At 36.7% G+C, this 27,758-nt stretch overlaps 1 protein-coding gene across 2 annotated transcripts; it reads right to left on the reverse strand.

The window, feature by feature from the left end:
• Nucleotides 1–479: 479 nt before the first annotated feature.
• On the reverse strand, nucleotides 480–20,652 carry LOC311580546 (cysteine-rich secretory protein 1-like). 2 transcript variants are annotated; one of them, XM_084752196.1, is made up of 9 exons: nucleotides 20,613–20,644; nucleotides 19,328–19,377; nucleotides 18,658–18,731; nucleotides 15,425–15,544; nucleotides 14,158–14,245; nucleotides 12,003–12,148; nucleotides 6,985–7,079; nucleotides 4,039–4,131; nucleotides 480–1,178 (listed from the first exon to the last, which is right to left on the reverse strand). In XM_084752196.1, the coding sequence occupies exons 3-9, from the start codon at nucleotides 18,727–18,729 to the stop codon at nucleotides 1,154–1,156; spliced, it is 639 nt and encodes a 212-aa protein (XP_084608322.1). In that variant the 5' UTR covers nucleotides 18,730–18,731; nucleotides 19,328–19,377; nucleotides 20,613–20,644; the 3' UTR covers nucleotides 480–1,153. The 2 variants fall into 2 exon arrangements, with proteins under 2 accessions (XP_084608322.1, XP_084608321.1); XM_084752195.1 differs by lacking the exon at nucleotides 19,328–19,377 and having other exon boundaries at nucleotides 20,613–20,652.
• Between the last annotated feature and the right edge of the window lie 7,106 nt (nucleotides 20,653–27,758).

Below are 27,758 nucleotides of genomic sequence, written 5' to 3' on the forward strand. Positions count from 1 at the left end.
TTTAATTCTCATTGGAAAACATTTTGGTAAGACTGGTGGATCTGGGGGAATAGGGTCATCCTCTCTGGCTGCACATATTTTAGTTTTGCAATAACACCAGGGCATGAAGATTTCTCTCATTGGTTTTCTGTCTGATATTAAATTCTAGAGTGACTCAGGGGATGTGCAGTGGGGGAAAAGTCTTAAATTTAAGATATTACCTGTGAGCTAGGGTCCACAAGACTTGCCGGACTATATGGGCATAGAAGATACGTGACCTGGGCTAGGCCTAAAGGTTGGATGTGGCATGGCAAGGTAGCTAAACTGACTTCCACTATGATTATTAATTGAGGTGTACACTGATTAGCATAAACTATTCTGAAGCCTGACAACTTTACTGTAAATAAAAATTAAGTAAAATATATAAGCATTGAAATATCATTTTAGAATAAACATACACCAAATAACCAGAATAGAAAAAAAACAGGGCATGGTTAATATGCTAAGATTAAGATTTATTTTTCTAAGGCAACCATTATCAGTACAGTCTTCTAAACAAACAAATTTTGTTCATTTAAGTTACATTTTAATAGGGTAATTAAACCTCAACATTTAAAATATAAACTGTAGTTTGTAATTTAAGCCATTGATTCTGATGACTGTGAAGAAGAATGGATGGTGAGATGAAATTGAGGCAAATTCATGTGAAAATTTCTCTGGAGACACTTAGCTAAGCAGAGCTAGGAGAGATGACTGATGGTTATAGTGAAACTATATGCCATTTGTTCCTTTACTTCCTTGTGCTCTGGTAACATGATGCTTATTTTCAAGCCTGAACTTTGTGACTTTAGTCACACAGACAAACAGGGTATAATCATGAGTGTGATTCAACTCTGTAAATGTGTCACAGAACTCATGTCAAAATCCAAAGATTTGATTTTGTTATTTTAAAATCATTGGGTGTAAATTATTTCTGCAAAATGGGAAAATACAGAAGAAGAAAATGTACCATTACCATTTAAAATCATTTGAGAGTATCTATGCTTATAATTTCCTGGGGGAATATAACAAGGGGAGGATGTGATCTTTCTCTACGTGGTCCTGATCCTGTGCACTTGAAACTTGTCTTCACAGTTGTGTGGTACTTTGTAATTTTTCTTTAACAGTTGGATCTTCACAAGTATAAAGACTCTTCATATCTAAACAATTAGAATAAGAATAACAATTTTCAAATTGAGAAGTATTAGCTGAAATAAAGAACAAAAAGTCCATTACTGCATTGTTATTTTCCTCTGTTAAAGTAACAAAATAAACCTTATATTAATTGGTAGAAGGAGATTGAGCCAAATGAATTGACTTAGTTTTTTTTTTATATATAAATGGAGCTTTGACAAATGTCTTTGAGACAAACTGATGTATTTCTTCATTAACAAAAGGCTTCAGAAAATTAAGTAGTGACTCTTTATAATACTGATCTGAAGGAGCTAAAGTGGCTCAGTGATTAAGAGTCCTTGCTGTTCTTGCTGAGAACCTGGTTTTGATTTTCAGCACCTACATGATGGCTTACACCCACCTGTAAGTTCAGTTCCAAGGGTTTTCATGCCCTTTTCTGTCCTCCAGGGACAATGAATATACATGTTGAGCACATAAATACATACCCATACATGCAAGCATTCATAAATATAAAAAATAAGCATTAGACCCCATTATTTGAAATGGTGTTCATTACACAAGAACTTTTACAACTTAAGTACAGTTTGATATTTAATTTTTTATCTCAGCAAGCCAAGGTTTATTAAAATGTTCTATAGCTACTGTGCCTAGCAGCCTCTTTATATGAAAAACAAGGATGTTTACCTTTCTGTTTCTGCTTAACGTCCTTCAGTTGGCTGCTACTGATAACGACAGATTCCTTTACAAGCACAACCAGCAAAACTGTGACTATTTGGCTCTTTCTTCTTTAGGTTATAGTTTTGATATCATTACTACTTTAAATTTTTATCTATGCAAATCTAGGATGAAGAATTCTGTAATTCACTCAGAAATGCACAAAACCCCCAGCAAATTGCCACCACAATTTGTCATATTAATTTTTATGCTATTTTCCATTTTTATAAGCACCTTATTGTTGTCAGGGTTCTTTTCTGTAGCCTGGGGTGGCTTTGCAGTTTGATGCACATTCTAACTCGAGATTCTCCTTCCTCTGCCACCCCATGTTGGGATTTTGTTTGTTCTTTCCATTTATATTTATAATAATACTAAAAATGTGATACCATGACAGGCTTTTTGACTACGGTTCTGTGATGAAATACTAAAATTTGTAGTGAACTAATATGTATAGATGAAGGAGAGATAAACCTGCTATTTTATGATCCCAAGTGCGGGATTGGAATGGTCTTGTGAGAGAACAGGTGATGTCAATCCACTAGAAGACAAACCAGCTCATGGGGAAGCTTAATTGTTGCCAGCTGGGAAGATCCCATGAACAGACTTTGGGAGGAGATATATAAATAAGCCCAGAACTTGAGGCAGGGCCTTTTGGAAACTTCGGATAGTTTTTGGCTGTTCCTCGCTCCACTACAAGAGGCTCCTAGAGAGAACCCCTCCAGGGAAGGCTTCGGGGCTCCGGCTCCTGCTGAGGTTCTGGGTTCTGGTTACTCCAGGTTCCAACTGAAGAAATCCTGCTGATTATGCCAGGAGAATCGTTTCTGGGAACTGATATCTTTATGGTTTTGTTATTGTGTTTGTTAAGCTTCTTCTCCTATTGTTTGGGTTAGCTGGGTTATAAGTGACATATGCTCGGTTAATAAGTTGTAATAAAATATATTGGTTAAGAAAACTGAGCTTACGTAGCCGGGCGTGGTGGCGCATGCCTTTAATCCCAGCACTCGGGAGGCAGAGGCGGGCGGATCACTGTGAGTTCGAGGCCAGCCTGGTCGACAAAGTGAGTCCAGGACAGCCAAGGCTACAGAGAGACCCTGTCTCGAAAAACCAAAAAAAAAAAAAAAAAAAAAAAAAGAAAACTGAGCTTACATATAGATTTGATTTAAACTTTAAAATGTCACAGAAAGTTGTTTTAAAAACATATGAATGATGATTAAATGGAAGGGCCAGTGAGTTGGCTCAGAGTAAAGTTACTTGCAGCTAAGCCTGGTGACTTCAGCTCAGTAATCCACATCCATATCACAGTATGAGAGAGCAAATTCATACAAACTATTCTCTGACATCACACACAATCATCCAGAGATGCCATGGCACACATCTGAATGACTGTACATACATAGACACAAATATGCATTAACAAATAAATAAAAACCTAATTTAATAAAAATATTCAAATGATGCTCTGGAGGAGCCTATCAATTTATTGTACTCAACTACTTGGTGTGCAAAGAATTTTCGTATCTGACTTCTTTCTCTGGGTTGACCAATGTTCTGTTTTCCCAACTCCTCAAACTGATATTGCTCTCTCATCTAAAATGTCATCCTTAATATCTTATTAGCCTTGAGAATAGGAAGATTCACTCTAAGTTTTGCTGAATTACATCCATAGAAATATTGTTGTAGATGCCAACATCATCATGAGCACACATGCCCTGGTTTCAGATGTGTCTTTGGACCACATAGAGTATTATGTTTTTCAATGTTAAAAGCACATATCCTAAACAAAAAAATATGTATTTCTAAAGGTGATAAGTACATTTTTGTCTCTTGCAAGTAAGGCCATGGTAGTAAATCTTAATAGCAGGTTCAGATTTATTTTTTAGATAGAGAAGTTTTAGTGTATTAACATGGGGAGAGAAAAAAAGGGGGGAAGAGGGGTATTCCAGAGAGAGAGAGAGAAAGAGAGAGAAAGAGAGAGAGAGAGAGAGAGAGAGAGAGAGAGAAGGAGGGAGACACAGAGACAGAGAGACAGAGAAATAGGGAGAGAGAGGAAGAGAGAAGAGAGAGGGAGAAGAGAGGACAAGTTAAGGTTTAATTTGTCTTTTTGACAAATTGTCTTTAAATTACAACAAGATTGTCATTTATGCTATTATTTTACTGTGTTATCAAACTTACTGCACACACAGCCCATCTTCACAGTCCGCAGGACAACTGGCACATGGGGTTCCTTCCGTGTAAGGGGTGTATAGCCTATTTACATAATTACCACTGAAATATAATATGGAAAACATTAAATAATTTTAATTTTTCTGTTTACACAGTAATTCCTGCATAGTCATAAATATATGTGTATGTGTGTTCCATATATATATATATATATACATATATATATATATATATGCTGTTGCTACAAAGACTTAATTATACCATAAAAACCTAACAATTTCTAAGAGTATCCAGATACAAATGTGAAGTGAGGACATAATTAATCCATTCACTTTTCCCCTCAGTCATCATCTCAGAACTTGAGCATCTGAAAATGGGTTTAAATAAGAGTCTAAAGATGTAGAAACAGTTTAGTGTTGAAAAACCCCTCTTTATTTTAAGATAAACCTGGAAAATTCCTAAGACCATTGCAGTTCACAATTCTGGTTGGATGTAAAAGATACTTTTTATAGAGAAAGTTAGATACAGGAAAAATCTCTAATTCCTATAACATGAGAGAGGGCTGGAGCTTAACTGTGAAAAACCCTGTGTTTAGGAAGGTTTGGCATTGTCTAAAGGCAACATGTGGGTGTGAGACTTTATGCTTATTAGACACAAGATTGCTAATTAGAAAAGGTTTTTGTTGTTGTTGTTGTTTTGTTTAGAAACCATCTGAAGGTAGCAGTACGCTGATATCGGCTAGACTGCAGCTAAGTATGATCATTACATCCCTGATTGTCACATGAAAATACAAAGATGTCAGTCTCCACTGGACCAAGGCTGGCTGGTGTGTACGTGTGTACCGGGGGTGGGGGGGTGTCATTCAATGTCTAAGGGCTTGCTGCAGAACTGCTTCTCTACATGCAGAACACAGCTCTATGCGTATGGGCAATCTAAAAATAAAAAAGACACAAACTGTTGTGCAAGTCCTGTCACTTGCTTTTCTTCATTATGTGTCTGGCTCTCCTAGGTGCCAGGTTCTAGATGCTTTTATTTGGGCAGGCTGCTGGAATCCATCCAGCATTGCATTATTGTATTAATGCCAACAGAAACATCCTTGACAATTCTTTGAAGATCTTAATTTTCAACTGGGATGCCACATACTCTGTGTAAGCCACAGAACAGAAATGAATCATTTAAAAAGTTTGATTTGAAAGGATAAAAATAAAGCCGAAGAGATGCCTCAGTAGTTAAGAGTGCCTGTCTTTTTTAAAGACTTGGGTGTTTGTTGTCAGCACCCATTTTTGGTGGTTTATAATAGTCTGTAATTCCAGTTCCATCCAATCTGCGGCCTCTGACCCTCCAGAGAAGCCTGCACCTATCTGCACATACTCAGACACAGACAGTCAGACATGCAGATGTAATTAAAATTGTCTTTAAAAGAAAAAAATAAATGGAAAGATTATAAATATATATTCATTCTATTCATAGGAATACTTTAAAGAGCTCAAACATACAGCATAGAAGGGAGGTAAGTTTCTGATTTTAAAAATCACGATATAAATGAATAGGTTTTTCCAGAAATTTTTAGTAAATAATGAAAAGCAGTGTGTTAAGATTTTAGCTTTCTTGACTGTTTAAGGTATGTTGCTAAGTCTTCTAAAAAACATTTGAAGTCTAAGATTTATTAAATGTTTATAGGCATAAAGTAGCAACATAAAGTTGGTTAAGAGGTCAAGAATATTTGCTGTTCTTGCAGAGGACTCAAGTTTGATTGCCGACGCCAATTATGAAAGTAGGTCATTACCACGTTTAACTCCAGATTCAGGGGATCCAGTGTCCTTTTCTTGTTTTTTTGTGGGTATGTGCATGCACATGCATAAAGAAACCCCCAAGAAATGAACTTTGGAAAAATAGCAACTGGGCTAGTCATTGTTTTGATTTTTCAGAAAGATAAAACTATTGATTATTTTCTCCCCTAGACGCTTACACAGCATCTTCAAATATTATGAGAGCTAGTCTGCAGAATGCAGCCTTCCAGGTCAGTTCCTGCACTATTCCTCTATCTCCTGTGTCTTAAGTGTGTGATATTTTGAGCGATAGGGTATTATCTCCAAGTCCTGGGAGGCAACGAAGGGTGATGGCAAAAGTCTAGTCGGCTGTGGATAACGGGCTATGGGTGATCAATGAGTGCTGAGAAATGGACAATCAGTTTTCTCCAAGGTGGAGACTCCTGATCAATCATCCAGCCCCATGTGGTAAACCCTAAACACTTGTACATAAGAGCAACAGTAAATGGACTCAGTAATATTATGTGTGTGTTATGCTATGTGCATATATCAATAATGTGTGTGTTGTGTGTAATAATAACAATAAGATACAATAATGAATTTGAGAAAAATGTGAAGTAAGAAGATTTGGAGGAGAAAAGAGAAGGCTGGAAGTAACACGCAAATATAGTACTTCTATATACAATTCTCAAGAACCTATTAAATTATAAAAAGTGAGGCAATAGCCTATATAATCAGAGGTAGAATCAATTTAGTGGAAACCCTGCATGACTATCTTGTGTCATTGACTCATGTTAGCCCTTGGTGTGACATCATAAGTTTGCTTTGCAGCCTATGAACATAGCAAGAACTGACATTATGAATACCACAATTCTTACTTTTTGTGTACTCACAGAGTAACCATGAGTCTAGAACACAACTGTGTTGGGGTGCAGAGAATTTATTTTTAAGCATGGGGAAAATCTTCTCAGTGTGATTGATGGAACTGATGAATTGACCATTTAAAGAATTTAGTTAAGTAATTTTCAACTATAGGAAGTATTTAAAAGTTTGTAACTTCCTCTCCATGTCTTATTTGTAGCTTTTATCTGTTTTATACTATTATAAGTAAAAATATTAAATATTGAATTTCATTTGACATGGTTGAGAATGAATATATAAATGAATATATAAAGTGTATACTTACGGAGGACAATACTGACAGACATAAAAGTATCTCAGTGGTTGATCAGGGCACTCAGCAAATCCACAAGCAATTTTTCTAGTTGAATTCCAAACAAGCTATACCCCCAGAGAATAAGACGGAGCACGTGTAAGATGCAGAAAAAGAAATAGAAGACATAAAATTAAAAAAAAAAAACTCGGTTGTAATTTGTTTTTATAAACCTTGTGGACATATTTAAATTATTGAATTAGACTACAAATATTAAAAGGGCCCACAGGGATATTAGCCACAAACTACAGGATGACCATGATACAATCCACACACCCAAAGAAGCTCTGTAAAAAGGAGGACCCAAAGGAGGATGCTTGAATCTCACTCAATAGGGGAAATAAGTATACATCTGAAGTAGATGGTCAGAGGGAACAAGGTAGGTAGGGAGTGAAATGGGGGTGGAGATTCAGTATGAGAAAGGGAGAGAAAATGGAATTCAGCAGGGGGGGGGCATCTCAAGGATGGGAGTGACTCCTGGGGGCCTATGGGGGTGGCTTTAGCTAAGACTCTCAGCAGCAGGAGATGTAGCCAGGCAGAGCTTTCAGTGGAGGGACATGACACCAAACTGCCCACAGAACCTTGGACTAAAATTTTGTTTTGCCTACAAAAACTGTAGGGGTAAAGCTGGAACAGAGATGGAGTAAATAGCCTAGCAATGACAGAAACCCACTCCATGGGAAAGAGCCAACCCCTGGCACTATTAATGATACTCTGCTATGCTTGCAGACAGGAGCCTTGCATAACTGTCTTCTGAGAGGCTTCATTCAGCAGCTGAGAGAAACAGATGGTGAGACCCACAACCAAACAATAGGTCTATTAGCTCAATATTGTGGAAGAGTAGTGGCAATGGTTGAGGAAGCCAGAGAGGTCATGGACACCAAAAATAGACCTACAGAGTAAACTAATCTGGGCCCATGGGGGCTCACAGAGACTGAGCCACCAACCAAATAACGGGCATGGGCTGGATGTAAGCCCTTTACATATATGTAGAAGGTGTGTAGCTTGTTCTTCGTGTGGGTCCCCTAACAATTGGAGTGTGGGCTGTCTCTGAATCTATTGCCTGTCTTTGAATACCTTCCCCATAGCTGAGTTGCCTTGTCTGAACTCAGTGTGAAAGGATGCACTTGATCCTCCGGCAACTTGATGCATTAGGGTAGTTGGGTACCTACAAGTGGGCCTGCTTTTCTCTGAGGCAAATGGGAAGGGGAGTTGGGGGGAAGGAGTATGAGGTTGGGAATGGGAGGAGAGGAGGGAAGTGGCCCATGATCAGTCTATAAAGTGAAAAAATATGTATAATATGTTAAAGAAACAAAGAGCCCTCAGGAAGCACCAAGGGAGTTAGGGAGGCTGACAACCAAGTGGTCACCATTTAAGAATGGCTGGAGGTGTGTTTTTTTTTTTTTGTCTGTTTTTGTTTTTTTACCTCATCTTTCACGGTTACTAAGATGATGACGGTACAGAAGGAGGGGAGGAGGCCAAGGAGCTTCATGTCAAAATGAAAACAATTAAAGAATCCATGGACAGCAAGAGCAAGTGCGATGTAGAATTTCCCCGACTGTGCTTTCTACCTAGCAGGTAGGTACATTGAAGCACTTTTACAAAAACAAGTGCCTCATGTCCATCCAGCCCCTGCTTAAGAAGATTACCCAGGACTTCTTTGCAGAATCACATAGAGGCTTTCAGTTGGATACTAAGCCATGGCCATGAGCATCTTTCTTCCCAGATGGGTAGGGACCATGGCTGGCTTAAAAGGCTGGCTGATTGAACTGGGAGGAAGGCTACTACTTAGTAACTATGAGTACTTCCTGGAAGTTGTATGTGGTGGTTGCTTTGGTGTAGAGATACAACCTTGCATTTCCTGATTCTCTCCAGAAACCCTGTTTCAGCTCAAGTCTCTCTCATCCTGCAAGATCTGATCAGAGCACAGAGTTAGGATTGTCAGATGTGTTAGGATTCTCCAAAGTCAGAGAATCAGAGAATGTTTGACATAAATCCCTCTCTCTCTCTCTCTCTCTCTCTCTCTCTCTCTCTCTCTCCCGATATATATGGAATTTATGGGAACGACTATAGGCCTACAGGCTGCAGTCCAACTAACCCAACAATCGCTAGCTATGAATGGAAATTTCATGAGTCTGGTAGGTGCTCACTCCCCTATAGAAGCTGGAATCCCTAAGAAACAGGCTTCAGTGAACATATTGGGGAAGCAGGTGATGAACTAAAGAGCCCTTCGTTCTTCATTTGTCCTTATAAGTTTCCAGCAGAAGGTGTGGCCCAGCATAAAGGTGTGCCTCAGGATCTGCATTAAAGGCATGTGCCCATCCAGATCAGAAGGGTGTGTCATCTCACCTCACGATCTGGAACAAGAACATGTGTCTGCCAGCCTCAAGGTCTAGATCAAAGGCATATTGTTTTCCTGCCTCAAGATTCAGATTGCAGCTGTTCCCTTTATTTCTGGAGTGTAGGTCATTGCAAGTATAGTCAAGATGGCGACTGAAAATACCAACACAACCCACCCCTTGTCCAGATGACACAAATCATATCTCATGTCCAAATGAAAACAATACCAAGACATAATAATGCCTAATATGATATAACTATCCCTCATACAACTGCAAATTCATAATCAATAACTACATAATAGCACCTTACATGATATAATTATCACTCATATATACAAGTTCAAATACAAATTTAAATTGGTTGGCAATATCCCATGGGGAACATCCTTTTAGTATCTCAAAGTTAAATATGATGAGAGAGAGGGGAGGGAGGGAGAGAGAGAAGGATGGAGAGAGAGAGAGAGAGAGAGAGAGAGAGAGAGAGAGAGAGAGAGAGAGAGAGAGAGAGGAGGGACAGAGACAGAAACACAAACACATAGATTTGTTCCATAAGTTCTGTGACTCTAGAGAACCCTCACTAATACAGATTTTGTTACCAGCTTAGGGGCATATTGCTATGACAGGCCTGATGATGTTTTGGAGAAGATGGTGAAAGATCTTTGACTTGAAGAGCCATTGCATATTAAGATGTCTGTAGGAAGTTCTTTAGGAGCTTGAGGGAGATGAATATTGAGCAGTGCACAATATGGAAGGCTGGCTTGTGAAATTTCAGAGGGAACATTTAAGACTCTATAAGGGCCGTTTACAATTTTTTATTTAAGATTCTGTGTCTCTGGTTAGCTGGAGCCAAAGGACCACCGGTGATTAACAAGATAACAGAACTACTGAAGTGAAACCTTTGTGTTACTGGGAAAATTGATATTGGTTATCTGGAGCTAGGAAATTAGCCGTGACTAAGAGGAGACCAGTATCATTGAGGTAAAATCTTCTAGGAAGTGTTTACTGAGAGCACAGAGAAGCTGTCTTCCAAAGCTGGCCAGGTTGTATCTTGTGCTGGCTATAAGATTTGTTAGTGTGTAAGAGTCACCCCTGTGGTACTGGGTTTGATCGCATGAAGGTGTCATGGAGAGCAGCTGAGGTTTGGCACTGAGAAAAACCAAGAGAGGCCATTGATGAAGGTGCAGCTTCAGAGTCAGCTGAAGGCTCAGGACTGAAGGGGTCACGCAAAGAAGCTGAGGCTTGGTACCATGTAGAGAGCCTATGAAAGGCTGTTGGAGAAGGTGCAGCCCAATTGCATCAGAAGTCCCAGGGTTATGGAGATGCCAGGACCATGGGATAACCAGCAAGAGTAGCAGCAACAGTAGGAGGCTAGAAGACAAGCTGTGTGTGCTGTAGAGGGCAGCGCTGGATAAATGAAGCAAGCCCTCCAGAAGAACCCAAAAGACCATATGTGGATCCCAGAGACTGGACCTTGAGTTATTTACACTGATGGAGTTTAGTTTTGTTTGGTTTAGCTGTGACTGTGTCCTGGTTCTTCCCTTTGGAAGAAGGCATTGAATTTAATTTTGATTTTTACAGGCATCCACAGATGAAAGACCTTGTAGATAGAAACACACACACACACACACACACACACACACACACACACACACACACACACACACTCTCTCTCTTTTTTACAAGAGCAAAAATATGCAATACAATCAAATTTATATTATTTCATAGTCAGTAGTTTCTTTAGGAAAGGAATACACACTTGAGTAATTTGTAACTCAAACATATCAAGTCTCTACTCATTTACTTATTTTATTTTAAGTCAACCATACTAGAATCATTTTGGTTAAGTGCTCATATTCTCTCTCACCTTTATTCATATTGAAATAATACCATATTTATAAACCAAACTATTTGTTGTTCAGAAAGCTGGAAAGGTTCTTCTACATAATTTGATATGCTAAGAAACCACACAAAACTTGCTTTTGCAAATGGATAAAAATAAGATAGACTGCTTGAAAGATAATATAAACGATACTTTCTTTTATCTAAATCATTACAATTGAGTGAATATATTCAATCTCTTTAAAATATCTAATGTCTCTAACAATCTAAAATTTCTTCTAAAAGTTCAAGGTCTTTTGAACTAACTTCTGTACATGTGATAAAAAATATGCTTGCTTATGAGTATTTTAGCACTTGAGTGAGTGTCTACCCGAGCTAGGATAGGGAGGCAGAGGTGGGCAGATCTCTGTGAGTTTGAGGCCAGCCAGATTTACAAAGTAAGTCCAGGACATCTAGGACTACAAGAGAAACCATGACTAGAAAGAAAGAAAGAAAGAAAGAAAGAAAGAAAGAAAGAAAGAAAGAAAGAAAGAAAGAAAGACAAGAGTTCACAGCAAAGGACTGTCAGGACTAACCAGTGAACAACCATTGAAAACGTTCCCCAAGGATGCACGGGTGCTATGTACTAACAGGAAGTAGAAAACTGTGATAAGAAGATAATAAGTTCAAAGTCAATCTGACCTACATAGTGAGACACGGTCTGAAAAAGAAATTATAAAAATCTTTGAATCTAAATTCTGTTTTGAAATCAGTAAAGCAATTGAAAATAATTTCTTGCCTGGCATTTAGGGACAGGGTACTTTTTCTTACCTGAGTATAATGTCCAACTACTGCACCACGTTCCTTCGGACCCACACCAAAGTTAAGCTGTTCGTTTTCATCATACCAGTTTTGGATGACCTCAGGCCATGATGCGGGATAACTTGACATGAACAAATTCTCACCACACCTTGTTTCTAAGGAAAAAAGATAAACCACTCATGGAGGTAGTTATAAAGAAAAGAGAGTAACACAAACATGAGCATGCACAAGCACACACACACACACACACACACACACACACACACACGATACAAAGCATAATTTCTGATCTTTAAGGACATTGCTTACAGCAATTTTTGATTATTACATAAGTAGCACCCAACATGTAAGGCCTGAACACCATATGAACTGAGTCATAGTTTTTTTTCCCTTGGATTGATTCATTTACACATGGAATTCTCCACACACATCTGCATGTGTGTGTGTGTGTGTATGTGTGTGTGTGTGTGTGTGTGTGTGTGTGTGCCTCATGTGTACCAAATGTTGATTTGCAGTCTCGGAGAAGACAAAGACTAGCTCTTTTAATTTTTCTCCTGTTCTAGTTAGAGATTTTTTTATTGTGAAATTTTATATATCTATAACTATTGCTTGGTTTGAGCCTTCCGAAGTCATTCTTTTAAACCTGCAAGTACAATGCAAACAAAAATGAAGGAACAATATTTTCAAAGTTTATGGCCCATGCCATAATTAGAAGATTAAAATTTCATGGGCTGAATATTCTTCCAAGAATGGGGAAAACCCAACTTTTAGCCTTCAATAAACAGATTAGTATTTTTTTCAATATCTGAAAATAAGCAATTATTTTGCACTTTAAATGAATGTTGTAGCCTTAAAAATAATCTATTTAAACATTATAAATAGTAGTAGCAAAGTTGTACATCCTTAAAAAGAAATGACTACTTTATTAGCTTCAAATCGGTCCAGAGCTGACCAATTTTAGTGTTTTAAGAAATATTATATATCTCATAGTCCACTTATTTATTTTCCATCATTTTAAAACTCCCTGATGTAATGGTTATATTTTATAGTTTATATTTAATTTAATATAGCTTTTACTCACCCAGGGCATACATAAGTTGCAGTCACCAAAAAATTAAGAAAGCTGATCACATACACATTGGTCGCTGAGTTGGAAGATTATCAATTTGAAAACATCCTGGACTATATTATGAGACTTTAACCCCCTCTGCAACCCAACCAAAATAATAAAAGAAGTAGTAGTAAATGCCAATTAAAATATTTGATATTTCTTGAGGAAAATATGAAGAATTAGTTGATCAAATTAAGTACATTTTTTTTGTATTTAAAAAGATAGTTTGTAAACACAAACAAAACACATTATAAAAATAAGATATTGTAGCTGTGTATGGTGACATATGCCTTTAATCGTAACACTCTGGAGGCAGAGGCAGGAGGATCTCTGAGTCCAAGGCTAGCTTAGTCTGCAAAGTGGGTCCAGAACAGCCAGAGATACAAGAAGATATCCTGTCTCAAAACAAAACAGAACAAAACAAAAACATTCTGGGCTAAATGATAGAAATTAAATTTTCAGAGGGCTGGAAAAATAGCTCAGTGAGTAAGAGCAAAAAGCATATTAGTATATTTTAGGAGACTTGAATTCAACTTGTAGCACCCATATGGGATGGCTTACAACAACTGTAACGTCAGCTCCGGAGCATCCAATATCTTCTTCTGGTCTCTAAAGGCACTCTTATATACAGCACATGTGCGCACAGACACTTAAACACACATACGCATAAATAAAAACTAATAAAATGAAAAAGAGATTCTATTCTAATTCCAAGCCTCCTTCTTATTACTTTAATTAGTACTTATTTTATCAGTTCAGTCTTTAAAGCAGAGGAGAAGATGATCCATATCTTGCTTCACTTAGGATCTGGTTATAACACACAAAGCTGGCATTGTGGGAGGGAGACAGTTTGTGTAAAATATGAAACACCAAATTCGCACAACATGGAGCCTCTCAGAGCCATCTCTGGGCCACAGATACTCAACTTTTTTCATTTTAAAGTCAGTATCACAATTGATGATTACTTGCAAAGTTCTGTTAGCACAATGTCAGAAAACGGACTCTCCTGTATTACTCCTTGTTTATACAAGGAGTAATTGTGAGTTTACATACCAGTAGTCCTCAATGATATAGGGCTGTGTTGGTAAACGCAATTGTCTGCCCATCGCTGAGCATTCACTTCGGCATCATCATCCCATTGCTAAAGAGGAAAAGGAAGGAAGATAGCCTTGAAATAACTGAAACCTCAGAGCCACACCATCTCTGCAGATGAGCTAATAGAACTGGCTAAGATCATTGCAAAATTCCTGTAGGCATCGTCTGATTTCCGTCATCATCAGGACATAGTATAATTTATAGCTAAAGTTGTATGTTAGAATATATATTATCAATTTGCATTGTGACATTCATAAATAAACTCATTCTTGCATATGTCTCTCCCCATCTTCCTGGTCCTGCTCATCCTTCCATGCCTTCTAACCCATAGCCTCCCTTTGATGTCACACATCTTCTATTTCCTTTCTTTCCCCCTACCTTTCACAGCACCTCTTTGCTCTCTCATGGCCTGCTTAGTAGTTTCATAACCTATGTCCAAAGTCGTGTATATATATATATATACACACACACACATATACACGCCTTTTTTCTTTTCTTTTTTTTTTTTCTGTACCGAGGAAATACAAATATTCTGTCTTCTCAAGATCACCAAAAATACTAAAATATTTAATGGTCTGATGACTTATTGAAGTCACAACGGGAACCATTAAAGGCTATGAGTAATTGCTGTACTATGATTAGCACTAGCTATGGGGAAGGACTAAACGTATTTTAACAACTGTAAAAGGTTGCCTCCTACATCCTAGTTTCATTTTTTTCCTTATTGAATAAATTTGAGAAGTATGAACTTTGATTCAGGATGCAGGACAGTAGACTATTAAATAGAAGGTCATTGACCCTAAAGGAGAAATGTCCTGACCGTAGATAAGAGAGTACAATGAGCCAAAACAATACAGTGGCTTTTTACTAAAGAGTAATGTCAAAGTATTTTATTTTAGTTCTGTCGCTGTAATTGACACAACCTCACAATACCAATGAGTCACTGTTATAAAGCAAATTTCACAAATGCTATTCTAATCATATAACAGCTGAAAACATAGAAGAGAATGAATTCTGGGCTCTACATGCATGCATAGTATGTGTACACACATATATACACACACAGATATGTATATGCACATAAACAAAACAATGAATAAGTTTTTTTTCTAAATAGATGCTATAATAGAGGCAAAACCTTTTAAACAACACAGAAGAAGCCAGATGCTGTCATCTGGCTCCCAACACAACTCTCTAAATGCATTGTCCTGATGTGGGCCCTCACCATTTTTTGTAAGTCACTACCAGGTGGGGAAACCATTCGTCTCAGTTGGTTGTGTGTGTTTACAATCTCTTCTTGGACTTCTTTTTCTCTAGTGGTTAATGAATTCTGAGCATCATTGTCCTAAAGGAAAATAAAATTAAAGTCCTGTTAGAGTATGCTAAAGTTAGATAAAATGATGAAAAGTTTGGCTAAGGTGAATAAAGATCATTATTAAAATACAGAAGACAATATTAGTCATTAATCTTTAACAATAAATGATGAAAAAACTGTGTCTTTTCATTAGAAACACTTTAAATAGAAATTTTGAGTATCAGGAATGAGCTCATTGCATGTCAAAGTAAAAGCTCTTCTTATGCTACAAACGTCAATTTTTAATTTTTTTATCTTATTAATTTATTCATATTACATCTCAATGGTTATCCCATCCCTTGTATCCGCCCATTCCTGCCTCCATCCCATTTTCCCCTTACTCCCCTCCCCTATGACTGTGACTGAGGGGGACTTCCTCCCCCTGTATATGCTCATACATAGGGTATCAAATGTCAATTTTGATTTAAGAGAGGCCTATAAAAATAGGCACACATGGTAGAGAACCTTAAGGCATTCACACTCAATTAGGCTGTAGCAAGAATGTGTTAAGGGATGAAACACAGAATTTATTATATACCTTCGCAGGAGTGGTCAAATTTGGACCAGGAATTTGGTAGCTTGTGAGATAATGTGGCGATCCAGACCCAATGCATGTGTGTATTCAAAAGTGTATTACAATAAAAGAATTTTACATGTAACAAGCTTTTGGTCACGCCAAATAGTTTTGTCTATATTAATATCCAAATATGCAACATGTTCTTGAAAATACTTGAGTATTGCTAGCTTTATACTTCAGTGAACAAAGATAAGCCAATTGTTACCTCAGCTTCTGATATTTAAATTTACCTTTCCTGTGTTTGTGTGGGACAGGTGGATAGAGTGATATTATGTGCATTGGCAAAGATATAAGAATCATTTGCTGTTAGAAACATACTTTAAAATCTGTCCCTTTATAGTGTAGAACAAGATTTTATAGCTCAATTGTCAATGCACATACGCTCACCTTTTATCATACTACTGGGATAAGTTTCCTGCAGTGCTTAGTTCTCTCAAGTCTTTGCAGACATGGCACCCAAAGATCCACTACACTGTGTTGCAGTAATTGCTGCATATCCACCTCTATGTGATGTTTTATGTTCTGAAAGCACTAGTAAGGGGATTCCTCACAGACACTTATTGCTAAGGCAGAAAAGATGTACATGTTAAAGTCATTGCTGGAAAATTCTCATGTGTTTATAATGCAAAGTAAGACTATTCACCTGTTTATTTCTTAAGGAAGCGGCATCATAGTCTAAAAATATTTGTTTTTAACTAAGTGTATGTGTTTGTGTAGATGAATGCAGTTCCTGTAGTGGCCAGAAGAGGGTAGAAGATCCCTTGGTGTTGTAGTTAAAGGTGGATGTAGCCATCTGAGGTAGGCGATGGGAACCAGAGGGTCCTTTGTAAGAACTGTGACTGTTGTTATCCACTGAGCCATCTCTGGATAGAATATCTCCCTGAATATTCCATTTTAACATGAAAACGTTACTTAGAGTTGTTTCATTCATAAAAAAAACAAAATACATGGCTTCTGAAAAAGCCATTATTGTTTTCTGCTTTCAAAGCTACCTGTTTTGGTGGCTAAAAATTACACCAGACAATAAGTGTGCTTATATTTTCTTAACAGGCAGTGGCAAACTTTTGTTAACATAATATAAAATTTGAAATATAAGGATAAAAATTCTTAAAGAGTTTATATTGGATAGATAATGGGACCTAATAATTACAACACCATAAAGTAAGACAGAAGAGCAGTAAGTGACACAGAGAGGGGAAACAGTTCTTCATGGTAATTCTCAAAGAAATCTTGATTCATAAAATATAACTCTGAATCACTCTGCCATTTGGATAGTGAAAATTTCTAAAGAAGTACCAGTAGGCCAAAGGGAGAAGGGAGGGAGGGAAAGAGAGTAGATGGTTCAAAAATGCCATGAAACGAAATCATATAAAGAAACTGGGAATACCAAATAACTTGAATGAAAACCTAGATGGGAAATAGTGTCTAGATCGCTAATTTGATTATATATATATATATATATATATATATATATATATATATATATATATATATATATATATCTCCAAATTTGGATATATATATCCAAAACAGGTTTACTCAGTATTTGGCACTCCCTACTCTTAAGAAATTATAGTAGTACCCAATGCTGAGGTGCTGAGGCCAGAGACAAGTATGAGGGTTACAGGAAGGTACAATGTTTCTAACTTTTAGTATCTCTCTAACCAGAGGGGGAGTATCTTTGCTGGTCTTACACACTCTGTCATTAAAGAAGATGACTAAGCCTCATCTGGTATTATCTAAGTATAAGAACATAGTATAAATGATTAATATTTAGTCCATGTTCATATTGTTTGCATAGTAGATGTACTTAGCAATGTGCTACTGAGTATCAGTCAAGGGACTTGTGCATTCTAAGCAAGTGTTTTGGCTCATCTTCTCTAATTCACTTCTAGCAAGCTTTACATTGTAGACACAGAAATAATTTTTTGAAAATGACAATGAAAGTTAGACTTAGAAATAGTTATGATGAAGTTATGCTAATTGCAATATAATGTGAACTTTCTATGGGTACCAAGTTAAAATTGATCAAATAAAATAATAATTCTTGGAACAGAAAGTTTCACGAAATAAATCTAGAGACATGAAAACTCCAATACAAATATAACTCAAATGCCATGTGTCATTTTAATTTATTGACCGCACTAAAAATAAAAGGTATTTTAAATTTATATCAGTATTTTTATTTAAATGATATAGCAAAAATAAAATTTAATTGTAATTTATACAACATTTACTAAGAGATATTTATCTCCAGCCCTATCTTTGATATCTACTTTGTGTGGTAAATGTGTGCCTGTTTCACTCTGATAGAACACATACCTTGGCATTTTAATTTTAGCCATTCTAATTTGACATGCCTAATATTCACTTGTAATTAGGGCTTCTAGGTTGTTCTTAGAGCCTTAACTATCAGTGAATACTTTGTGACTTACTATACAATCTGGTCTTTTAAAGTTTTGAGGAATGATTTTAGCCTTCAGATTTGCCTAAAATTTTCTGAGAAGACATTAAACCTTAGCCATACCTCACAGTCATCTTGAAGAAGGGATGGGGGCAGTAGCGCAGCCAAGAGCAACAACACCGGGAATAATGTCATGCCTAGAAAACCAAGAAGAGAACAAAGGATTACAATATAATGTTTAGTCCATAGAGTTCTGAGTAGCACACCTATGAATGCTGTCAGAAATTATCTTCTCCTCTCACTGCCAAGCTCTAACTACATAGGTCCTCTCTTCAGATTCTAGAAGTTTAGAAATGCTTCCTTGCTCCTTCAAGAGTATCAATAACTTTCAATTACTCTGACAGGGTAATACCATGATAAGATTTAGCACTTGCTGGTAATTGTATACACACACACACACACACACACACACACACACACACACACACACACATACACACACATATACTCTGACTCCCATGCTTGCATAGCAGATGCATTGTCTACTGAGCCATTTTGTCATCACATATAGCTAGCTTTTCAAAGCCCCCCCCCCTTGCCCTACCTGAGGCACACTATGTCTTTCGTGTCACTTGTTATGTGACTTTCTACAGGCTTCATTTATAACTCATAAAAACCTAGTTGGGAAATGCTGTGAGTCAATACCCCATTTTACACATGAGCAATACCAGTATTAGAGATTTAATAATGATGTGTCATAAGAATTTAGGTACCAGAACTGAAAGATAATCACCTTCTCTATGGCTTCAAAGCCTTTAGTTCTTAGAGCCAGAGACTGCAATGCTGTTAGGGATTATGTAGACAAGAAAACATGTCAACAAAACTCCAGCGGAGGTACATAGGTTGAGCACGGTAATAGAAAAACAGATCTCATGATAACTAGTGACATTCTCTCAATTATATGCTGTCATATTTTCTAAACTCCAAGGTAGCATGTAACCTTCACTCTGATTTCTTTGTCATGTTTCCCTAGGTATGAAGCAGTCAACACAGAACATAAATTCTACAAAACTGTTGGAAATCATTCTGGACAAATATGTTGTAAAAACAACATCCTTGGATCCTTGTCAGTTCCTGTGAAGCAGGTTTTCTTTTTTCCATTTTCCAAGAATGAATGCTCACCCTTCCTTGAATTAAGCCAGTGGTACTGGAAATGTGGACTGTGCCTGATCTGAAATACTTGAAGTTTCTGAGTCTCATTTTTGCACTTCATCCTTCCTCTTATAGATGAGCTGCATCACAGAGGATCATGAATTACCACAGAGTATTAAAATATCTATTAGTCCTTAGGATTGACAGTTATTGTAACTTTGGCTGCTTTGATCCCACTTCAGGAGTTCAGATAGCTTGGCAGCCTACATAGTTTCAGATACCAACTAGCTGAGTCCCTCATTTAGACACATGGAAGATAGCATCCATAAATGTCCATTGGAATTACAATCTTATCCAGTGGCATATAATTACTTCCTTATTGACATTAAGTGATTTTATGATATCCTAATACTTTCCAGAAGCATGTCTTTTTTTTTTTTTTTTTTTGCCCCAAACACAAAGATCTATTTGGGTTCACCAATAACTCATTTATTTCAAGCTTACTGCTATAATGTTGTTTAACCAACCTAACATCATTAACACGGATACCCTCTCATCCATATTCTAATATTACTTGCATCAGCACATAGAAATTTATGTTAAATAAAAAAAATCTCTGAACTAAAAAACCATATTCATGGTAAAGATACCTACAATATAACTACTTTGAAAAGACATAGACATTATTTCTGATTTTTGAATAAAAAAGGTTTCATTCCCACATATATGTACAAAAGCATTTCCAAAATTAAAAATAAGCTACTTAAATCATGTGTACTTTATAAAATTAAATAAAATTTTTTCTCAAGAAAATTAGTGTTCTGGCAATAATCAATATGTGCAAGTAACATTACATTTTGTTACTGTTGAGCTATGATTGTATTGGCATCAGGAAATTCATCTTTTACTAAAGGAATGCTACTTACTGCAGGTTTCAGAGCAGAATGTGACCTTCTCCGTCTGGAAGAAGAAAGACAGTGACAGACAGTAGTCACAGCTGTTTATATGTGTTCTACCTATTTCCTGTTTTGGCACAATCTGGTTGTGCAAGCACCTCTGGCTTAACAAGGTGTGACACAGGATCTGTAAAGCCAAATTTTATTGCTGGTCATCTAACTGACCAGCATGTGAACAATACTGACAGCAATGTCATGTGGTGACTCTGTATATGACTATTAGAAATATATTCCTATAGAATTTAATTGTTGTTAGGTGCTCATCTAGTGTTGTAATGTTTTTCTGTATTTGTCAGTAGATCATTTGAAAGCCCTTAATCAAATAATTTTAATCTTATGGATGCAAATGGCTTGAAAGGCAAAGATATTCTGCCTTATCATTCCTGCTTTGCGGTTTTTTCTTAAAATCAATACTTTGTGAGTATTAAATATATTATGATATATAAGAGTGCTGTGGCCCAAGAAATAACACACATGCATTCAAGCATCACAGTGACATTATTTATTATATTGTCGTTTCTTGTCAATTTTGTTTCCTCGTTTCTCATATTTTGTGACCTTTGTCTCACTGACACATATTGCAGTAAATGTTATCTTTCATAACCTGTATTTCCTTTCTGGAGTGCCCAGGGAATCTACAGCTTGCTTTTTGATAGGAAACCTAAACCCTGTGTTAAGTTGGTAAACTTATTCTTTGTCTACACTGGATATATTTTAATAAACATCATAATAAAACTGGTAGTGAGTACTTGCAATTTGTCGAGGACGCATAGTTCAACAAGAAGCTGTAAAAAGAGAATGAATCTATGCTCAAAATGGCAAAAATCTAGACAACAACCTGTGTTTAGGTGAATTCTACCTTACCCCAGTGAAAATGGTAAATGTTCTAGACAATTCTTTCCAAACAAAAGTCTTTTAGCTTTACAGATCTGTAGGATAATGTATGATACTTTAATTCGTGTGTATGATGTGTAATGACAAAACCAAGGTAGTTACCATTTTGTCTTTATCATTATGACTCCATGATTTAAACATCTAGCTTGTATCTCATAGTTATGTGTGATATGTGTGATAAGTCATTATGGTGACCCCTTTGCCACCATGTCACGGAACATAGGAGCTTATTGACTTCAATAGTTTTTGTTCCATATTTAAACTGCTTTTTCTCTTAATGACATTTTATACATCTAATAAATATCTTTAAACAGGGATTCTGTAGCATTACAATAAATATCTGGAAGGCTGAGACATAATTATTACAAATGTCAATCTCTGCTAAAAACAAAATAAGTGAACGACTAGGAATAATTTCCCAATTCTGTCACTCAGCAGCTAGGAAGTGTCCAGAAAGACAACCAACACGTATAATAAGATAACAAATGTGCTGTTTTTAGTGTATATAAGTGTTTTGTGGATTTTCTTCCTATTTCACTATGTTCCCTAGTATTGTTCATCCAGTATCGTTGAGTAGCAATGTCGTGAGTCAAAGCAATTTCATATATACGTAATACAAATGATGAAGACAACACTTCCAGGTTTACATTTTCATTATATTCATTAAGTTATGCTCATTATAGAGACTCAGAAATATATTCTTGCTCTTGCCAATTGATAACTGGTTAAAGATCCCAGATAGGCTCAAGAACCTACACTGCTAAGTCAAATTCTTTGATTTTCTCTGAGAGGTTTACACATCTATAGAGATAATCACAGTGCAAATGATATTTCCTTTTCTGTACTTTTCAGTACATAGATGATTACTCTTAACAATTTAATGAAAATAACCATAATTGCCCATTTTGTAACTTGTTTGCTAAGCTTCAACCTTAACTTTTATCACTTTTAAATTCTCTTTTGAGCTACTTATAAACATTTCAAAATTAAAGTTATGGTCACTGAAGAAAACAAACACTACTTTCTGGTTCAGTAAGCTCAAAGTAGGTGGATATTTGATAAAAAACAAATAAGCATGGCTAATATATTCACTTTGAAACATTTGCCTGAGTTATTAAATTATCTTATACTGATATTTTTCTCATCTACAATGGAAAAACCACACTTTAACCTATAGTAAGTCACAATAAATGTCAATGGGCAGATAAGTCTTCCCTAGGATGCTGACACTTCCTAAGAAGCCTGCTCTTGTTGACCCAAGGAAATCTCTTTAAGAGGCCAGATATAAATAAGCACTGTTAGCCAACACGTAGCAACATCTGGGGACAGAGTCTCTTCAGAGTCGTTCTTTCTTCGATGTCATCCCTTTGGGATACACAAATAGAATCTGTCATTCTATGACATTTGCAGTGTTACAAAAGACCCTATCATAAAGGTACTATTGAATAGTTGAGACAAGTATCTTATACACGACTTACCCATTGTACTTGATATGTTTAATTGTGTGAGGCTTATGGGAAACCTTTAAAAAAAAGAAGAAGAATGATTTTCTTTTAGGAACTATTACTATTTGTCTCAACACTGGATCATTAACTGCCAATGCAGTGACAAAATGAATTTATGGCCTCATTTTCTATGTAGTCTCTCTTCCACATTTATAGGCTTTCCACAGTAAAATATCGTCAGACGTCAGGATACTGACTTCTCTGCTTCTCCAAAAAATGATCCAAAGTAAACCTCTTCTCTTTGTAACTCACCAGTTCTACAGTTTATGACTGTCTTAGCAAAACCAATAGCCCAAGGAAAAAAATACATTATAGAGCTACAGAAAGTCACGACTGTAGTTTACTGAGTAATAAATAAAACCTTCCCCCAATTTTATGGGAAGGAGAACAAAAGAACAGAAGAAAAGGAGAGTTTATGGGGACCTTCTTTATATTATTTTTACAATCTGAGGCTGCCTTAAGAACACACACACAAAAAAAGTGTTTATATTTTCTGTCAGGAACACTGTCCCTTGTCTCATCTCTCATGTCTATCACTTTTGTCTATCATTATATAATTTATTAGTATCAATATTTTGCACCTCTTATTCAATAGCTGTTGATGAACTTTTGCTATCTTTAATCCTTTACATTGCTTTCCCTTACTATGCAATACCCTGGTCCCTGTATTCAGGACCTTCATGAGTTGTCCTTCAGCTAGCCACAGTTTCAGCTAAGTTTGGCTTAGTTGTGTCTTTCTAGGCAATACTTAGTTAAAATTTAAAAAAAAGATATTCTAATCACTAGTGTTCATATTGTACTAGGTATGGAATATTTGAGATATATTCACTGAGGGAAAAATATCCTTTTATTTTGATTATTTACTTAAAACTTTAAATCAATAGTTTTGATAATATTATACATGAATACTACCTCACTGGCACCTCTCCTTTCCCCATCCCACCTTTTGACATGTTCTTTCAACACTGCCTCTAGAATGCATAACCCATGCTTCTCTATCTAGAGTCCCAATAGGATGTCCTCCCCTCTGACCCAGTTTCCTGGTTAGTGAAGGCTTTCATGAGACATGTCCCTTGGGCTAGTGTCTAGTTATGAGTATATACCATTTGAGTCTTTCTGCTTCTGAGTTAACTCACTCATTATGATCATTTCTAGTTCAATCCATTTGTCCACAAATTTCAGGAATGGCACTCAGAGGAAGGATAGCAGGCTACCAACAAGAGACTTGATACCCTATGAGCATATACAGGGGGAGGAAGTCCCCCTCAGTCACAGTCATAAGGGAGGGGAATAAGGGAAAAATAAGAGGGAGGGAGAAATGGGAGGATATAAGGCAGGGGATAACCATTGAGATGTAATATGAATAAATTAAAAAATAAAATTAAAAAAAAGAATACATAACCCATTCCTATTTAAATTACTGTTGATGGACTCTGGTCCATCTCTTTTATTCCCATCTGTCAAACAGTCACACACACACACACACACACACACACACAGTGACATAAAACCTACTGAATCTTTTGAGTGTTGCCCTTATGTACGTGTATTTAGGGCTGATCACTTGAGAATGGATAACCTATCAGAGGGTTCATCTCCAGAGAAGACTGATTTTCCATCTTTAATTATCACTGATTTCCAGCAGCTCTTCATTAAGGAACTGTATCTTGAATTTCCCTATCCACATTGACATGTTGACTGGCAAAGTCATCAAGCTGGTATTGTCATGTCAAATACTGTTTATAAGATTAATTCCTATGTATATGAGTGTTTGCCTGCAAGCATGTCTGTCTATCACATGAATGCAGTGCCATCAGAGGCTGGATGAGGCTTTCAGGACCCCTGGGACAGTGCCATAGATGTGTGTGAGCCACCATGTCAGGATTGGGAGCTAAATCCAGGTCCTCTGCAGGCACGTTGTTAAGATTTCATGGATTCATCTTTCATGGTGTTTAGAAACAGAATCTCACAGTCAGCATGCTAGTCGCCTGGCTTTTAAATTTCTGTGTCTTCTCTGAGATGTTCACAGAGCCTGATATATAAAGTTTACATTTTATGTGTATCACTAGAGTTTAAGCACCTTACAGTAACCAGTGTCCTGAGGCTCTAAATCTGCATTTAAAGTAACAAATTCCTCCCTTTTCTGGGTCCTTCTGAATTTACTCATGCTACGGTCCATATCTTTCATTCTCCCCTGTCATATCTCCTTAATTTTGTAGCTACTCACAGAACAATAGTCTTACCCCATTTTCTTTCCCCTAAATGCTCACTCACTCAAACTAATTAATACAGCTTCTCCCTCCTCCCCCCAGGACTCTTCCTCAGCTCCTATAGGAAGATTTAAATAGTTAACCCATGTTCATATTTTATTTTACAAATATCTCTAACTCAATAGCTTTTAAAAGATCCATTTATTTTTTTATATGTACCTGAATAAATTTGTGCGCACCATTAGCATGAAGAAGCTTATAAAGGCAGAGGGGGACATCGGATATCCTGGAGCTGTAATTGTAAGTGAACATGAGCCGCCACATGGGTGTTGGGAACTAAATGGAGGTCTCTTTCAAGAGCAGTAAGCACTTGCAACTGCTGAGCCATAACTCTGATTCCTGATTTAGTAGTTTTTAAATCTGAGTGCTTATCATGGATTTATCTCCCTTCTAAACTATGATCATAATCTTAATTTATGGACACAACTGTTTTCATGTAGGTTTATTTTTGGTCTTATTGTTCTATTGTAATTGTGTTAATTGGCTTAACAAGACAATTTATTTGGACAACGCCTCATTCAGAGATTAAGGATAAAGGCAAATACAGGAAGATAACGACTTCAGTGAACATTAGACAGTAACAATATATCTTTAGTAAGTACATGAGACAAAAGAAAGAAAATAATTTTTATACTGTTTATTTGTTTTTATCTCACTATGAGGGACTTATAAAAACACTGCAGAAAACACTAAACCCCAGCCTTTCTATCCCCAACACAAAACCTAAGCTTCTTGAAATTGGCAGTTTGCATTTCCCCCAGGCTTAGTTCCAAAATACACAACATTGCAGTAAAATAAAAAGATAAAAAGTCCCTGCTGAATTCTCACTAATCTCCTTGTGCCTGTGTCCCTGTTCCCATAAAGGTCAACCAGTGGGTGATTTGGCATTGAGTTTTAGTATCTTTTTCCTACAACTGTTCATACAATAAAGAAACATGTGACTTATTTATCTGACTACTGCTACAGCTGGCTCAAGTACCTGGATGGCATGGGAATGTGTCATGTGTTTCCCTAATAACTTACAAATATCCAAATGTCAACTATGACTTACTAGGAGTCAATTCTTTTATCTGTGAAAGTATTACTTAACCAACATCCAAGAAGTCTCCTTGATCTTCAATGCAAAGCTTCAAGATTAACTATAGCTGCTTAAGTCCAGATTTTTTTTTTTTTTTGGGTTTTGTGAGACAGGGTTTCTCTGTGTAGCCTTGGCTGTCCTGGACTAGCTTTGTAGACCAGGCTGGCCTCGAACTCACAGCGATCCGCCTGCCTCTGCCTCCCGAGTGCGGGGATTAAAGGCGTGCGCCACCACGCCCAGCTCTTAAGTCCAGATTTTAATATTAAAATTTAACTCTGAAATACCTGTACTCAGGGCGAGAAAAAGTTTATCCCTCACTAGATTAATAACATACCTTGGAATTTTGATATTTATTCCAGTGTTCACATAAATGAAAGTAACACGTGAATATTTCAGGGTAATCTTTAAAAAATTATCAGTCTGCATTAGATCACAAATTGTGATGGTAGATTTTTTTTTACATGTTATCCTTTTATGTGAAGTCAGATAATGTTATAAACTCGAATGATGCCTTTCGCAGTGTCACTTGTGAAGAAACAATTCTTTTGATTGTAGAGCCTTCGGAGGTAGAATGACAACATCCTTTCTTCCTGGTCTCTTTATTGTCTTCGGCTGAGTTTCTTCATACTCCTGGCATTTTGCCACATGCTTCTATGGCTTGAAGAATGATTCTCACCCTAAGAAGTCTCTTGAAATGAATTGCTGCTATATGGTTCTAATTCAGCTTCAACTTTTGCACTGCTACCCTGTCTGAATCTGTTTTGGTTTTGTTTTTTGTTTTTTGTTTTTTGTTTTTTTGGTTTTTTGGTTTTTTTTTTTTTTTTTTTTTTTTTTTTTTTTTTGCTTGCTTTAGGGTTTCTTTCTTTCTCTTTTTATTTTTATTTATTTGTTTAATTTGGGGGGGCATATATAGTGCACAGAAGAGTTCTTTTCATTGATAGCACCTATATTGCTCAGGCAAATAGCAACCCTCTTGCCTGAAGAAGCTGTATAATTCACTCCACTTCCAAAATTGTTGAAAGTCACATTGGCACAAGTTTCTCGTTTCATGGTGTCCAGGAAAAGAGATAAACATGCATATACTACACTCACTTCTTCCCTCTCCATCTTTTATTTTAGAATATAGATACAATACAATGCTATTGTGTATCTCTAGACACATCTTCACAGCAATTTGCAGTTGTGTGGTTTATTAATCTTCTACATGTCCTTTAAATCAATTACACTGACAATTAAAACTAACCCTCACAGTTCATCAGAAAGAACCCCTAGTGCAAATAGCTAGACGAATCTGACGTTTAAAACTTCAGAGGCGAGGAGATGGAGTAATGCTCCAGTGTAGGCGTGTGAGTATGAATGAAATGAGAAA

The sequence above is a fragment of the Acomys minous genome, assembly GCF_964271855.1.
Source record: "Acomys minous genome assembly, chromosome: 13".
NCBI lineage: Eukaryota > Metazoa > Chordata > Mammalia > Rodentia > Muridae > Acomys > Acomys minous.

What these genes read in the sequence shown, in the direction of transcription:
- LOC311580546 (XM_084752195.1), bottom strand. Translation starts at nt 18,729, where the DNA reads ATGACATTATTCCCGGTGTTGTTGCTCTTGGCTGCGCTACTGCCCCCA. An exon ending in TTCTTCAAGATGACTGTGAG is followed by an intron (nt 15,545 to 18,657) that starts GTATGGCTAAGG and finishes ATTTTCCTTTAG; the next exon opens with GACAATGATGCTCAGAATTC. An exon ending in TAGTTGGACATTATACTCAG is followed by an intron (nt 7,080 to 12,002) that starts GTAAGAAAAAGT and finishes CTGGGGGTATAG; the next exon opens with CTTGTTTGGAATTCAACTAG.